The 16932-nt window shown below is 40.9% G+C and overlaps 1 protein-coding gene across 6 annotated transcripts in view; it reads left to right on the top strand.

Moving 5' to 3' along the window:
• The window catches only part of LOC125266079 (caskin-2), a 73358-nt gene extending 56688 nt beyond the window's left edge, over positions 1-16670 (top strand). For 3 of the 6 annotated variants that reach the window (XM_048186550.1, XM_048186556.1, XM_048186573.1), the window contains exons 10-22: positions 880-974; positions 2278-2395; positions 3306-3491; positions 5209-5286; positions 5718-5857; positions 6666-6729; positions 9055-9149; positions 9358-9468; positions 9574-9675; positions 9765-9903; positions 11361-13010; positions 14402-14651; positions 14810-16670. In XM_048186550.1, the coding sequence (XP_048042507.1) occupies positions 880-974; positions 2278-2395; positions 3306-3491; positions 5209-5286; positions 5718-5857; positions 6666-6729; positions 9055-9149; positions 9358-9468; positions 9574-9675; positions 9765-9903; positions 11361-13010; positions 14402-14651; positions 14810-14906 (3125 nt within the window). In that variant the 3' untranslated portion in view covers positions 14907-16670. The remainder of the gene's footprint in view (positions 1-879; positions 975-2277; positions 2396-3305; positions 3492-5208; positions 5287-5717; positions 5858-6665; positions 6730-9054; positions 9150-9357; positions 9469-9573; positions 9676-9764; positions 9904-11360; positions 13011-14401; positions 14652-14809) is intronic. The other 3 variants (XM_048186560.1, XM_048186566.1, XM_048186577.1) reach the window with 3 other exon arrangements.
• The last annotated feature ends 262 nt before the right edge of the window (positions 16671-16932 follow it).

Below are 16932 nucleotides of genomic sequence, written 5' to 3'. Positions count from 1 at the left end.
CATCTGCAGAATGTATTTCCATTTTTTTGCCAGTGAATATAAATAAATATTTGAAGTGAATGTTTATATGAGCCACTCGTTCTGTTTGTGTCATCTCTGTGCAGCCTTTGAACTCAGTAAACAGATAGCTCTTATCATGAAGAGCACAGAGACAGGCCCGTCTGCTTTAACCAGAGCTGATCTATGTGGGCCATGTCGCTTTCCAAAACCTCTGAGTGTTAATTATTGATTCAGCGAGCCTGCCGTGTGTCTGTGTCAGCACATTCCTTCCACTGGAATAAAATCACAGAAATGACACGCTGTGAAGTCCAAATGGCGGGATCTCTAAACTATTTTAGGAACATTAAGTTTTTTTGCATTTGCATTTTTACGAGTATTGAACAGAAATTCTCATAAATGAAAGCTGTAAAAACAAGCAAAAAACATTAATGAAAGCACCAATATAATGGGAAAATGTGCTTAGAAATTAAGAAAAAATACATATAAATGTACCTAAAAATATAAGTAAAAAAAAAGTAAATAAAACATTACATTTTATATATACGCATTTTTTGAAAATTAAAATTTGGGGAAGAATGTGTTGAATAAAAAATAATTTCAGTAATGCAGAAAAGTTTAAAGGACCTATATATTTTTTTTAATTATTATACCTAATTATTGTTTTTTTATTATTATTATTTTTTTTTTTAATTTTTAAAATAATACATATATATATGAAATATGTATGTGTGTGTGTATAATTTTTTTTATTTCTTTTGGTTTTGGGTTGGACAGGTTTCATTAGATTCATCAATGTATGTGGTATCGTCCAGTGTCTGAACTGTCTGAACTATGTGAATTTGTGGTGTTTTGTATTAACACAGATATGTGTTTTTTCAGAAGCTACAGGAGTTCTTCAGGTAAGAGCTCTGAAAGACTTCTGGAATCTTCACGACCCCACGGCCCTCACCATACGCGCCGGTGACGTCATCACGGTACGGCTGCTCACATGACTTCATTAACGCTCTTCAGAGTCAATGTGTGTGTGTTAGAGCTGCATGATTCTGGATAAATTGAGAATCCCGATTTTTTTGTTTGTTTGTTTCAAATAGAGATCATGATTCTCCCATGATTGTGAACAGACAACTCAACAAAATAACATTTAATTTACTAGAGGTTCTGACAAAATGATAATTGCTGCAGTCTATTTAAAAAAAAAAAAATTAATTAACTTGAATTAATTATTTTTAAAAAAATCAGTTTGAGTGAATAATTCAATGACTCACTCATAAAGACTTCACTTGTTTCATTACTTAATGAATCAGCTTTTCTGAACAAATCTCTTGAATTAATGATTCAATGACAAAACATTCACTTGTCGCCACCTACTGGTGCAATGATGTAATTCATACCATCTTCATTTGTTATAACAAGTTGGTGATTTACTCTATTTTGATCACTAACCTTGACATCAGTGTTTTATCAAAACTATACTTTTATCCCAGTACTTCTGTGGTAATTTGAATTATTGTAAGACAGAAATAATGATTCTGTGTGGTTAAAAAGACTGTTTGTGAACCTAATTGCTCTCTGGCTCAGTGGCAGTGCCAACGCTGGTCTGAATGTTCGCAGTGTTTGTACATCTGAAAGGTTTAATAGACATAGAGCTGAATCGTTGTTATTTAGGAATAAGATTGCGTTGGTGTTTGAATCGAGATTACGTATGTTTGCTTGTCTTAAGTGCTATACCAAACGCCTAGCCAGTCTCTTAAACTAGCATTTCAGAAGCAGTTTCTGATTTGAACTCTGTCAGGAGGCCAGATTTCTCTCTCTCTTCCTCCTTCCACCAAGTTTAAATGGCTGTTTCTGTTCTTTGCCTTGGTTCTTAAAACACGCTAAAGATAAACTCACAAGTGTTTATTTGTGAACTCAAAACAACGCAGATTTTCACACAGCATTGTTTCACAGGAAATGGTGGGCAGAAAATAAGAACAATCTAAGGTTTGTTTTCTGGAGGGTTAAGAGATGTATTTTGTGATCTGCTGTAATGTTGTTAGGCCGGCAGCTATTGTACGCTTGATGTGTGTTTACATAGGGTGGGCGGCTGGGGTCATGTTATCTAACATTCAAAAGATTTCAGATCATGCATTGTCTCTAAACTCCCAACCTCCTCCTCTGTTTTGACTGGCTGTCAAGGACATGAAAAACTGCTGGATTAAAAATCCAGTGGTTGCGTTTGCAGACAGTACAGATGAGTCACTGTGACGTCAATGTGTTCTGCTGTGTTATGATTGGCAGGTGATAGAGCAGCACATGGATGGACGCTGGAAGGGCCACATTCACGACACCCAGAGAGGAACAGACCGAATCGGCTACTTCCCCCCCTCCATAGTTGAGGTCATCAATCGACGCTCAGGTACAATCATAACCTGAATTATGATTGGTTGTCCTTCTTGACTCTCATTTTTTGGAGCTTCACAGCCTGTGGTCACTATATATTTTCATTTTAGGGATTTTATTACAGCCAATAACCCCACAAATAACAGTGTTTGTGTTCCTGAATCAATAACATGCTGACAGATGTAACTCCTACAACCTAGGCGTGTCTCTTTCTTCCATCCCGCGGCTTCCCATGTAATAAATGGCTGCGTCTGAAAGCTGAAAAACGCTGCCTTCACAGGCAGCATACGCAAGTTATGGAAGCTTGTTTCCGCCATAAAATTTTTATCTCACAATTTTGTCTTTTTTTCTCAGAATTGTGTAATATATACTCGCAATTGTGTGTTGTAAAGTCAGAATTGCGAGTTTATATCTTCCTGTTCTGACTTTACAACAAACAATTCCGACTTTATATTAAAATTCACAAGAATTGGGCTTTATAACTCACAATTGCGAGTTTATATCTCACAATTATGAAAAAAGAAGTCAGAATTGCGAGATATAAACTCGCAATTGCGAGGAAAAAAAGTCAGAATTTCACATTTTTATCTTGCAATTCTGACTTTATTTCTCACAGTTGCAAGTTTATATATTGCAATTGTGAAAAAAAAATTTTTTTAATTTCTAGCAGGAAATTAATATTGTAGTAAATAAATCTTCGCTTTTGTTATCACCAAAGCTCACTCTGTTTATTTGTTGATAATTAAACCATTAGGCTGCTTCAGAAGTCTGTCCGAAATGAGGTACCTTCGTTCGCAAACGCTGCCTGCAAAGTCATTGCCTAAACAATCAGCAGCCTAAGCTTTCAGACACAGCCAATGTTCATCTCTAACCTCCATCCGCTTGCATTAACCCACTGCTCCTGTCATGTGTGTGTTGTCCTGTAGGGGGCACCCTGTTACGACATGCCTCTCTGCCCACCCAGAGGCAGCAGCTGCTCTCCAGGTCCGCCCTCAGTCCAAGCTTGAGTCTGAGTGGGGGCGGGGCCCCTCAAACTGACGAGTCCTACACTCTGTACACCCCTAACCAACACCTGGTCCTCCCTCATGCCAACGGTCTGAGCACCAATCCAGGTATAACACTCGCGCCCACCTCTGAGGGTGCTTCCTCACTAAGGCTTTGTTTCCATCCGGTATTAAGATGCGTTTTCAGTGATCTAATCCCTAGTGGTGAGCCGAGACACTATACTGTTTCCACCTGGTATTAATATGCATTTCAAATACCTCTCCTGTGGCCATTTATGTTCGTATTTCATTGAGACACTCTCCTCTTATTTTGTTACACTCTACATCACTTTTGCGGGAGTGCTACATCCGTCATATAAATACTATTGTCTGAATGATCTTTTGTGACTGTTAAAATGCATTTGACTACATGAGTGGCTAATCTACGAAAGCAATCTGGTTGAATGCATTTTCGAGTACCTCTGGAAGTGGTTGAAAATGGACAAGCTCAACAATTTTTAGACCCTGTTTACACCTGTATTCGTCCACTTGTGATCGGAATCCAGAATGCAGTTTTTAAACTGCCTATTTTTAGTGCACACGCTATTTTTATGTTACTTTTTCATTCTTAATACAAAAAAAAATGCTTTCATTGTGCAGCTTTAAATATTTATACTCTCATGTCATTACATTCCTAATACCGTTTCCATGGCTGGTAATTGGGATGGTTATTATGAGGTATTATGAGGGGTGGTTATTATATCACAGTAATGATTTATTTTCTTCAATTTCATTAATAATCCAGTTTAATAATCCAGCAGTTATAAATAAATCTTAACCTCTGATTCCTAATTTCATCCATTTTTGGAAGGCCAAACAAAGGGGTTTTGCTTTCGCATTCAAACACAGCGTCACAACAACATGCAACACTACAATTCCCTGAAGCCTCACCTTTTTTCTTTGCTTATGCCTTTGGGCGGGCATTTTGTTAATATTTCAGATCATGTTGTGGACGTTTGCGTAAGTATTATCTAAACTTCGATCAAAGCGTTTTAGGCAGTTCTGGATCAGTGTTCACTATTAGAATAAATCACTTTGTGGGAGACTGAGCTTTGTAACTGTGCAGATCTTATACATGCATAAACAGATACATTACACACTAAAGGAAGACATTAAAATACATCATATGCATTTTATGCATATCTATGTTCCTCAACAGTTTTCTGCATCCCTCCACCACCCCGTCTCCTCACACTCATCTGGTTACTATCCTAACCAGAGATACGGGGGGAGTACTTTGGGTTTGGGTCAAAATTTCAAGCTCGGAGCCCTCCCCTCGGACAGCACGCCAAATACACATTCTACTTTATTCTATCTGATTATTTGTGAGTGTGAACTCATGAAATGACCGATATACATATAACTTTGAATGCAATATTACTGTTGCAGGCTGCGATGTTGCGCATACATCTTGTGTTTCCTGTTGCTCTCACTTATAAATAACAAAAAGTCCTGAAAAGTCCTGCCCACTAAGAGCTGCACAAAAATACCTACAGCAGTGTAAATTGTGTATCAAAATCTCAGCTTGTTGACAAATCTTTCATTTGCGCTGCACATAACGTCATACCACCCAGCTCTAACTGGTAAGACGTTCTCAATTTATCGGCAGTTGAGGCAAACGGTTGGTTTTGGACCCTGGGTGTTCTCGTGGTTCTTCTGCACAAATACTATCTTTGCATATAAACACTATACAGTGGCACACACACATCTGAAGCCCCTGATTTGGGACACACACCCTCATCCCTCCCCACACTAGACTGGCCCAAAAGGTGTTTGTGTCCGCTAGGTGGGCCTCCCGGCAGTCTGTCCCAGCACATAAGCCCCAGCATGGAGGACGTGTGGGTTTTGCGGAACTCCTGCACTGGTAAGAACTGTTGCACTCCCCTCCTCTGAAACGCTCCTCCCCTGTGCCCCCTACTGGCTGTCACCCCCTCCCTGCTGCAGACAGACCCTCTGATTGGCTGGCCTGTCGGATGCCACACAGAGCCAGTTGGTGTGTCCGTCTCAAGATGCCAATTCCCTGTTAGCATACTGTGATCTCTCCCGCTCCTGTAGCAGAACGTAGGTTGTGTGCTGTCGTCTGTAAACCCCATCACCACATGCCTGTGGCTTTGCCCTGCTACCCCCACCCCCATCCTGCCTGCTGCTTGAGTAGAAATTCAGTGGGTACAGTGTCCTCACGGCTGTGGAGTGGCACACTGGCATGGCAGTGCAGACGGCCGCTGTGATGCCATAACCGCGGGCATGTTATGATTGCAATTACACATTGGACTAACGCCTCCGTCTCTCTCACAGCGGGGGACAGGAACAGTGTGGGCAGCACTGGCAGTGTGGGCAGCACCCGCAGCGCAGGCAGTGGCCAGAGCACAGAAAGCAATAGCGCCCCCTCTGGACCACAACAACACCAACACACCACCAACCCTGACACCAGCAAGGTAACCGCCCACTCAGAGAGCACTCTGTTCAGTCATAGGCATGATGCTTTGAGAGGAAGACAGCATCTCACAGTTAGAAATACGAGGAATAATGAGATTTCCAGGTTTATTTCTGTAGTAAATTCTAATTCTACTCTATACTACTGACTAATTCTAATTCTACAGATGATTTGAAGATTAAATCTTTATGAAGTATTGAGTCATGGTCTAAGGGCAGGTGCTTTTAGAGGTAGTGAGTGATAATGAAATGTCTTAATTTTGATAGAGCAAATAAAAAGGAAACATTTTGGTGTTCATCTGAATGTGCTAATGCTGCTATTTTAGCGGCAATGTTTTGTTCCAGTGTAAAGAATACATGTTTTTTTCTTTGTAAACATAACTATAATGAAAGAAGTCGGCACATCACAGCTCCAAAATACATCAGTTTTGTAAAACTCTTCTTCACACTATAATGAACACAAAAAGTCAACCCTTACATGCCCAATTGAAAACACATTAACCTGTGACCAACCTTGTAAAGCCTTGTACTTTCATACCTGACATCCAGCAATCACAAACTATTGGAAAGGTCATGGAAATTAATTGGTGAAAAATTATGGGAACTCTGACAGTAAGTATTGCTACTGGCTTTGAAAGCATTACAGCCCTTTCATTAGAGTAATTGTAATTCCTGTTTTTGTTTGTTTGTTTGTTTGTTTGTTTGTTTGGTTTTTTGTTAAGAAACCTTTTTAGCTTTAGGCATATGCTTGTTGTTTCTATGTTTTTAATAGCTAAGGTTTCTTCTGAAATTTTCTCTCATTTTACACAGACGGCACCCTCTGCTGTGGATTTACTACAGCCAGACCATAACAAACATCCTGACACACCTACAGGTAATGAGCTACCTGTGACAGGTTTACTGTGTGCATCTGTACAGATTACAGTGACAGTATTTGCACACTTAGCCCTATTCAGACGGGACTAGTTTCCCCAGAGGACGTTAGAGAAATTCCTGTTTTACACGAGTACTTTGTGATTTTAATCCCGAAATGAATCTGCAGCGGTAAAGTGGTTCAGCGATCATGGAGTACAAGTAGGAGCTCTCAGAGAATTCCCAGCTTACAAATTGAAATTACGAGTTCTACAAGGACCTAAACACTTTTTACAAGTTGAATTGCTGATGATTGCAGATGTTGTATAATATTAATGCTTCTCCTCTCCTGTTTTTGAACTACCTAAGCTAGCGTTTACACACCAACCTTCTGCATGCTTTCAATATGGATGGTATCCAATGAAAAAATAAAATTATAAAATTAATAAATAGAGCCAAATCGTAGAAACTGCAAAGATTGTCTATTTTAATATCAGTGTCAGGTAAGATAATTATCTAGATTTCTCTGCTCAGTTATGTGGGCAAAATGTCATCCACTTCTTGTCTGAAAGGAGACATCTGCAGGAATGGCAAAAAGCATGACAAAGGGATGCAGTGTCTCGTTCCCTATTCCTAGGGAACCATGGTTACATGCGTAACCTGAGTTGTTCCCTTTCGAAAGAGATCTCACACTGTGTCCCCTACTATGGGGAATGGAATGCTGCCATGCTGGAGGGATGAGTGCCCATCACCTAAGCTAAGTTAAAGATCTCAAAGGAGTCCTCATCCCTACGGTGAACATTTATTTATAAATAGAATTAGAACAGAATTTATAAATTCTGATCAGGCAGCTCTGAAGAGTGGAGGCCTCAACAAAGAGGTCTAAACAACACTCTAACCCAAGGGCAATAACGAGAAAGCTCAGAAAGTCTAACTGGCCTGCGAAGCTCTGCAGAGTGTAGGCCTCAAAATAACGAGTTTCATAATGAGAGGAGGCCTAGCAACACTCAACATTGAGAGCTGAGGCCTCAATAGAAGCACCCTCTAGCGAGAGGAGGCCTAGTAATGCTTGCAGCAGCCAAAAAAGCTCACAAAGAGCCTAACCACTTGGCAAACAACCTATCCAAACTCAAGGAGTGGAGGCTTCAGCGTGACAACTCTCTAAAATGAGAGGAGACCTAATAGGTTCTCACGGAGAACCTTCAACTCAAAAATTGCTATCCTAGCAGAGCTCTTGGGATCGGAGGCCTCAAAAAGGTAACTCTCTCTAGTGAGAGGATGCCTAATAACACTTGCAAGAGCCAAGGAGGCTAACAGAGAGTCTAACGACTTAGCATAGATGCTGGCTGAGCTCTAGGAGCAGAGGTCTCAGCATAATTACTCTCTAAAGCGAGAGGAGTCCTAGCAATGCCCCATGCTCAGGATATCTTTCAAGGAGGCTCACAGAGAGCTTATAACTCAAAAATTGCTATCCTAGTGACTCCATAGTACAGGCAGTAACCAGGGAGGCTCAGAGGGAGCCTACCGACACAGTACTAACACCTGGTCGAGCTGTGAGGACAGAGGCCTCAGCATGACGACTATCTAAAGTGAGAAGAGGCCTAGCTACGTTTAACACCCAAGACAGCTTACCAAGGAGGCTCACAGAAAGCCTAGCTACTTCATATTGCTGTTTAGGTGGTGGCCGTGGGACCCCCAACTTGGAGTGATGACGCTTAACTATCATCCCTCAGGAGAGAGTCAAGCTTAGGTGGAACCCATATTTTTGACCGCATCGTGAAAAGAGCGCATTTAACCCCCTTGAGAGTCCAGCGTACTTCAAACGTCAGATTCTACTGAAATGAATCATACGAGAACATCTTAGGAACATCTTGACATCTTAGGCTGCCGCCTGCCAATATCAAGTTCATTGTCGTGTGTAGACTCATGCTTCAGACACCTGTCATGCTGGATGCATTCCCCCATAGCAACCCCTATGAGAATGGCTAAAGGATGCAGCGTGAGTTCCCCTTCTAAAGACAGGAACACACCAAGCTGACGGTCGGCCGTCTGGCAGTTTTTGTTCGTAGGCCGACTAAGTTTTCCCGGTGTGTTCCGCACCATTGGCTGAAGTTGGTCCTTGTCGCCCATCTGAATTGGTACATGAAATCACAAACGTCAAGTGATAAGAATTGAAACTGAAATGTCGTTTAGTAAACTAGTGCTGTCTGAATAGGGCTTTAGTATAACATAGTATAGCATACATCCACAAAAAATCATAAAAACACCACCTGATTCAAAGACATTGAAAACACTGTTAGGTGAATCTGTGTGTATATATTAATGTATGTGTGTTGTTTTTTTGAAGGAGTTCCTCGTAGACCTGTGCTGCCCACGCAGAGGGCAGGAGAGCAGGGTTTCTCTCAACAGTTTGTGCGTCCTCAACAGCTGCTAGAGGGCAAGGTCAGAAAACCACCAACCTAACATATTTTTATATGGCAAATAATTTATAAAATAAAAAAAAATGGTGCAGCGTTCTACAGCTTGCTCTGCAATTGGTTTTCTACTCAACAGAATTCAGAAAAAAGTTTTTTATTAAAAGCATCATTTAACACCAGTTCAATCGGGCATCATGTTTGCTACCTTCATGTCATGTCTTTATCGTTGTCAGGACGCAGAGGCAATCTATCAGTGGCTGAGTGAGTTTCAGCTGGAGCAGTACACCTCAAACTTCCTCAGTGCTGGCTATGATGTGCCTACAATCAGCAGAATGACCCCAGAGGTACGATCAGAGCGCCAGTGCAGGGTTGCTTTGAAGAGATATGCCATTTATTCTCATTGCCACAAGTAGGGTTGATATTGATTGAGTATTATGTCTCTTTTTCAGGATCTCACAGCTATTGGTGTGACTAAACCTGGTCACCGTAAGAAGATTTCCCTGGAGATCGGCAACCTCAGCATTCCAGAATGGCTCCCAGAGTACATACCAGTATGTCACTGTACTTTATAGCTTGTATGCATGCATGTGTGTCTATGGTGTTATCTTCAGTTCACTCACAGTCACATCTCTTCTCTTAGCAGGATCTTGGAGAGTGGCTGAGTGCCATTGGCCTGCCTCAGTATCATAAGAAACTCTCGGAGAATGGCTATGACTCAATAAACATTGTCCGAGATCTCACGTGGGAAGATTTACAGGAGATTGGCATCACCAAACTAGGTGAGCTTAACTTAAGCCCAAAGTGCCCCGTCGGCAGGACACCACCCCCCGCGAAAAAATTCATAATCAAATTACTGAGCAACCACTGACAGGAAAACACAAAATAGGTATCGTTTTAAAGCTTATAAACTCAGCTTTTTAATGCATCCAACTTTTTAATGCATTAACGAGTGCTGTGTTATCACTCTAAAAGGGAGTGTACCACCCACGGGTGCCACCTAGCTATAAAAACAAATTAATAATCATATTTTTCAAAACTCCTGCCTAGGTAATACTGCTGAGTTATTTGCTGAAAAATAATTAAAAAGAAAATCATAATTTAGGGGGGGAAAAAAATGTACTGTGTATTCCAGTGTGTCAAAAGCATCATACAGCTTAGATAATCATGTGATATATGTCATTTGAAAGGTCGAGTTACTCCACGTGAAAAAACTATTTTAAAAATGCCTTAAAAATTTAAAAAATCAGGCGGTGCCATATAGAGGAACATCACCAAAGAAGAATGAATCCGCTACCTTATTTCCTTCATGAGATAATGTAAATTTTCCCTTTTTTTTTTTTTTTTTTGCTGTTTATTTGCAGTTTCTCAGCATGTCTAAATTTAATTTAAAGTTATGAGTCTTTACTTTATGTATGTCACTCAGAAAAAAAAAGAAAAAAAAAACTGAAAATACCCTCAGGGCTTAAGGGGTTAAACAAGAACTAAAGTACATTATGGTGTTTGTTGTTATATACAGGGTTAGCAAAGTCAAAGACAAGCTAGAAATAACAAGGAATATTAAAATTGCATCTTCTTGTTATGCTGTGCTTTACAAGAAAGTAACAGAATTAATTATGCAAACTTCATCAAATATGAGACACATTCAAATTCTGCAGTAAAGCCTCTTTAGCAAGAGTCATTATTCAGCTCAATTCAGTTAAGTCTTGATTCAGTTCAATTCAATAACTGGGTAAAGTTCATTCATTATGAAACAAGTTCAATTCTGCCATAAAGCAGCTCTACAGAAAACATTTGTGTCATTATTCAGCTGAATTCAGTTCAGGTTTTCTTTTTATCCGATAATATCAGTGTAGTCAATTGATCATCATGGATCAAGGTTGAATCACTGTTGAATTTTGTTTTGATTTTGCACATCAAATCAATATTGATATTGTGGTGGCATTTCAGTGTATTTCTGTGCAGATATTGTTGAACATTCAATACTTATAAGTATTTTGTTAACTTTAGCATTAAACATTTTTTCAATGTTGAAACAACAAACATTATTTCAACCTCATTTCATTGTTAAAGGTCAATCACATGCCGGCTGGGTAGCTCTTTCAGTTTTTATTCTCATTGGCCATGACCTTGACAAGGGCATTTTCTTGTTTTGTTTTTTTTAAATTCCTGTGTGTGTGTATCCTGTTGTGTTAAGTTCATGTGTGACATGTACAGTAAGTGTGTGTGTCTCTGACAGGCCATCAGAAGAAGATGATGCTTGCTGTCAAGAAGTTGTGTGATGTTCATAAGGCACTTCTGCTGGCGGAATCAGGGCAGGGCACACTGCGGCGCAGAACCCCTGCTGCCCTGGACCTGGTCACTATTGAGCCGCCCCCTGACAGTGGCGACCTCCCCTCACCCCACACGCCCAAGATGATGACTTTCCAGGACAGTGAGCTGAGCACTGAGCTTCAAAGTGCCATGTCCTCCCAATACAGTGGCTGTCAGGAAGGACTGGCCATCAAGAACGCAGTGGGCATGTCCTCCAGTCAGGAGAGCATTGACACACGCTCTCGAGGCTCCGGCCGCTCTCAGGAGCCCCCCAGCACTCCCTCCTCCACTTCAGCCACGACCCCTTACAGCCAGTCCCGAGAGAGTTTAACGAGCCCAGACAGCAGTCCTGGTAAAGAGCGCAACATTCCAGAAGGCCGTGACCAGGTCCCACGTCCTCAGCTACCACAGCAACTGCCATTCAGTGCGTCCGCAGGCTTTAAATACCCAGCGGTGCCTGCCAAACCCAAACTGGGCTCTGCTCCTTCTCCACAAGGTTCTCCTGCTCATAAAAGCCTCAATTATCCTCGTGCACAATATAGCAGTGTCACGCTTGACCGTCGCTCTCCTAGCGTGACCAAGAAGCGCACACAGAGTCTGTCCCGGTATGCTTTGTCGGACGGTGAACCAGACGAAGAGGATGATGATGAAGCAGCTCAGCTAGCCAGCATGGCCATGCCTTCATATGCCACACTGAGCCGCAAGCATACCAGGGGCCAGCTGGCGCGTCTTCAGTCCGCCCCTGAGCAGTCTGTTGGCCGAAGCCACTCTTTCGCCATTAGGGCTCGGCGTAAAGGGCCTCCTCCGCCACCACCTAAACGCCTTAGCTCCGTCAGCAGCAGCAGCACTAGTGTCGAAACTGTCTCGGACATTCCAGTGCCAGCTTCTGGAGGAGTTGAGAGCGGCAGACCTGGGAGCGTAAAGAGTATCGCAGCTGCATTAGAAACAGTCCTACCTGTGCCTACAGTGGAGATCCTTCAGGAAACCACGGCGGCTGTCTCTAGCACAAACGAAGGGTGCAGACGCAGACCTCTGAGTCAGAGTGAACCCAACCCAGTATCCGCCAAAGCAGATACTGATAGAGCAACAAAGTCTGACTCAGAGGAAGATGATGGGACAAAGGATTCTGGTCTAGAGAGCTCATCCTCACCTCAGAACAGCTCCAGTGAGTGCATCCCCTTTGCAGAGGAAGGCAACCTCACCATCAAACAGAGGCCCAAAGTTGGTGGGCCACTCAAGGTGGAGAGCACTTCTGAGTCTCCAGAGAAAGCCAAACCAGCCAAAACCCCTGAAGTTCCAGAATTCAACCTGAAAGAGTCAGACACAGTGAAGAGACGGCAGAAGCCAAAGGAGAAAGAGCAGCCAAACATAGCGTCCGACAGTAGTGCAGACAGCACACCTGTTTTAGAGACTCAGGACACTGTGAAGCTCCGCATCAGTGAAACAGATATGAGTCTTCCATGTGTGGATCTTCCAGCCAAACCAGTGAAAGCACCTCCACCTCTTGCCCCTAAACCTCCCAGCCCCCTGAATTCAACACGGCACACCTCTAAACCCCATCCAGCTCCTGTAACAGGTACAGCTTACAAATACAAATAAAGTCAGTTGGCTTGATATTGTTGTCACATGGGAAGTGTTTATATCTTGCTAAAATTCATTGACCTCAAACCTCATATTTTAGATTCATTATTCATTCACTAGATTTAGCAAATAGGTTAATCTCAATGGTTAAGATTTTTGTTATGACAAGTCATTTTATTTATTAGTTGTTCCTAGAAGTCCTTGACAAAAACTGTCTATATTCAGAGGCTGTATCCTTTGAAGGATGCAGACTTTAAAGGCCACACCTTCAAAGTCTACAAAGTTTCAAACCAAGCGTTGTTAAATGGGATGGTCTAGCCCAGGGTTCCTCAAATCTAGTCCTGGGCTGCGTTCCAGTTCGGTTTTTAAATGCCCTTCCCTCGCTAACTTCCCTCGGTCTCGTTGACTCGGATGTACGTCATTTCTTACGTTGCACGAGTGCCCACTTCTGGCAGAACCTTTGCAATGGGCTGAACTGGAACGTCCTAAGCCCTTGATCACTTGGAATCCGCAATGGAGCTGATTTATTATTTATTTTTTCCCCTTACAAATTTGTTTAATACAGCATTCTATATGTATATATGTGTGTTTTAAATGTTTAAAAAAAATAATTAATATATCATAGAATTGTTTGTGGTAGGGTAAATTAAACACGATATGCGGTGACGTCATAATCGTGTTGCATTGTGGGTTATGGAGCTGCCTGAAGTGTACATGTGAAGTAGACTCGCTCCCTCGGTTAAAATCGAGGGAGCGAGGGTCTGTCCATGTAAACTTCCCTCGTCCACTTCACGAAGTGGAACGCACTTCAAAATGACGGCAGGGATTCCCCCGAGGGGAAGTGTTTAGGGAAGTTTGCGAGTGCGTGTCTAAAACTGGAGTGGAACGCAGCCCTAGAGGGCCACTAGCTTGCAGAGTTTAGCTCCAACCCCAATTAAAGACACCTGAACAAGCTAATCAAGGTCTTCAGAGTCACAGGTAGGTGAGTTTGATCAGGATTTGAACTAAACTTTGCAGGGCAGCGATTTGAGGAACCCTGATCTAGCCAATGGAGCGTTGCTCTTGTCGCCTAGTGGCTGTGACGAGCAGCAGTAACATTTGTACTGGACATTTTTGAAAGTTATATTCAACTGTCTGAAAACAAAACAGCGTTCACAACTTGTCTAAATATACATACATTGGGATAGACTAGGCTGCAAAGGATCCACTTGTTCTAACCTTTGTGGCTGGGGAAATAAAGGATGAATTTGAGCCTTCGAATTGGGACAGCCTTCATTGTGCTGCTGTGATATATTCAGCCTTTAAATGATGTAGCCTCTGAATTGGGACACAGCTAAATACTGACTTTTGCATTTATTCTGTGATTTATTCTTGTTCTGTCTGCAGCTGTTGGCTCCAGTGTCACTCTCAGTGTTGTACAGAGTGTTGCCTTTGCAGCACCTCAGTCTCCAGTGCCGTACTCCCCCTCCGCAGAGAACATGGGTCAAATTGTGATTTCAGGAATGCCCCAGGCTCTAGTGGAAGGTGGTCAAGGGTCAACACTGAAGCATCAGAAGCTGGAGAAGACCAGCTCATCCCTGGAGGAAGCACTGAAGGCTGTGGAGAGAAAACTAACTCTTGAGAACAACAACGTGGGGTGAGAGACACTTTTCACCTGCTTTCAAACTTAAAGGAATAAGTCTACAAAAATGATGGGGGGATTTTTAAAACTATTCCTTTCATGTTTTTTAAATTTCCCTTTCATTGTTACTAATTTATCACCCCTAATTAAACATTCTTTTACATCTCTTTTAGCACTTCTCACATAGTGAAGTCTGCAGGGAACATTCTGGATGACATTGGGAACATGTTTGATGACCTGGCTGATCAGTTGGATGCTATGCTGGATTAAAAATTCTCCTCAATGAAGCTGTTTGGGTTTTTTTTTTTGTGATGGCCCAGAAACAGGACTGTAGAGATCTACAAATAGAAGCATGGTTTCATCGCCTTATATTTCAGATGGAAAGCAGAGAAGAACTCTTGAACACAAAAGTGGGAACCTCCATTTACAAAGACCACACAGACATTTTTGGACCACAGCCTCCTGACTAATGTCAGTCTAGGTGTCATTTGTACTTGTTTGTTTATATGCCAATGTCTAATCAACCAGCATATAATTGTTTTTGTGTTTTGCATTTTGTCCTGTTGTTAGTCTTTTTGGGGCTGAACTGTGACTTGACTAAGTGTGACCCCAATGGACTTTTTATGATGGACCCAGATAGAAGAAATGCACTTAGGAGAATCATTCCTAAAGCAATATACATTTCAAAACACTACACTGATCAAAACATTTCTAGAAAGATTAAAGGAACAGTTCACCACAAAAATGACAATTCTGTCATTATTTACTTGCCCTAGATCTGATCCAAACCTGTATTGTCTTTTTTTTTTTCCTTCTGTGTAACAGTAATATTTTGAATACATTTCATGCAGCCTTTCCATACAGCAATGTGCTGTCAAGACAAAATTACAGATTTTTTTTTTTTTTTTTAGTGAACTGTTCCTTTAATATAACTATACTTTTCTAAAAAGTAGTATCTGCACATGTGACTTTTATCCATTTCAGCAAGTAAAGCAGGTATCCATTTCCTAGCCTTTGGAAGATTTGGTGCTTGTATTATTTTTTCCTAATGACATTGCAGATTTGCAGGTTAAAATACATGACTGACATTTATTTTTGTATGAAAGTGTGGTTTTAAAGGGAACATGTTGAAATGAAAACAGTAACACTGCCTTATGTAACTAAAGGAGGATCAATGTACAGCAATCAATTCAGGTTTAAGTTACCATGAACTATTTTTGAACATCTTTAAACTTATATTAGTCCAAATAGTATTTAAACTTTATCAAATGATGTATATTGTACACTAAAGGTATATTTGATTGGGAAGCAAACCTGTTTGTTGTACCAAAGTATATGTATATTTTTATTCAAATGTTGGATAATGCTAATGCTAACAGACTTATTTTGCAGCTAAACTAATGAAAGTTAACCCAGTGGCATTTCCCCTTTGCACATAATTTGACATGATGTATCTGATGTGGAATATTTCCACACTGTTCTTGTGTGCCATACGTCTCAATGGATGTTGCATTCAGGTTCTGTCTCCCAATTAACCAAGATGTAATTAATGGCATTTGTTTAACTGAAGGCCGGTTTAACATTTAAACAGTTTTAGAATTGCATTTAAGGCTCGTTCACACCAAGGACTATAACTATAAAGTTTTAAATTATGAGAATAGTGACCACAACTATAATGATAACGACACAGAGGAACGATATTGTTGGAATCACTTTCAGAATGTTTTTTTGATTTCCAGCTGATGAATGATCAAAAACACTAACAGCCAATCAGAATCCACCTGACTTTAAAGAGCTTGAGAATTTTAGGCGTTAGAAGACATAACTGGAGTAAAGAGAATGTTATCGTCTGCTGTTGTGGATGCGAATATAGTTATAGTCCTTGGTATGAATGGGCCTTTACTTATGTTAATGCTATATACTAGTGATGTTTTTGAGTAGATAAACATAATACACTGATATGGTTGTTCAGTACCAAGCCTGTCATTGTTCTAATTTGTTAACATTTTCTATTAAATGAATTTAGCTATTTCATCTTTTTTTTCTTCTTCTTTTTTGTCATTGCAAAATAGAAACCTCTTCAAAGTCCACACTAGAGCTACAGTAACTTCTAACTAACTCTGTTCTTAATTTGGTTGCACAATTTGTTCTTATACAAAAATAGCTTGTAGGATGTAAGCTCTTCGTAAAGTAATCCGTAGTTGCATAATACGACATTTACCTCTAATTATCCAATAGCAGCCTTCAAATAGAGTGCAACAGTCAGTTCCCGAAGTAAAAATCCCATTCATTTTTT

Source organism: Megalobrama amblycephala, linkage group LG1 (genome assembly GCF_018812025.1).
Source record: "Megalobrama amblycephala isolate DHTTF-2021 linkage group LG1, ASM1881202v1, whole genome shotgun sequence".
Lineage (NCBI taxonomy): Eukaryota > Metazoa > Chordata > Actinopteri > Cypriniformes > Xenocyprididae > Megalobrama > Megalobrama amblycephala.
The sequence above is the reverse complement of the archived record's forward strand: the minus strand, read 5'-3'. Positions and strand labels throughout refer to the sequence as shown.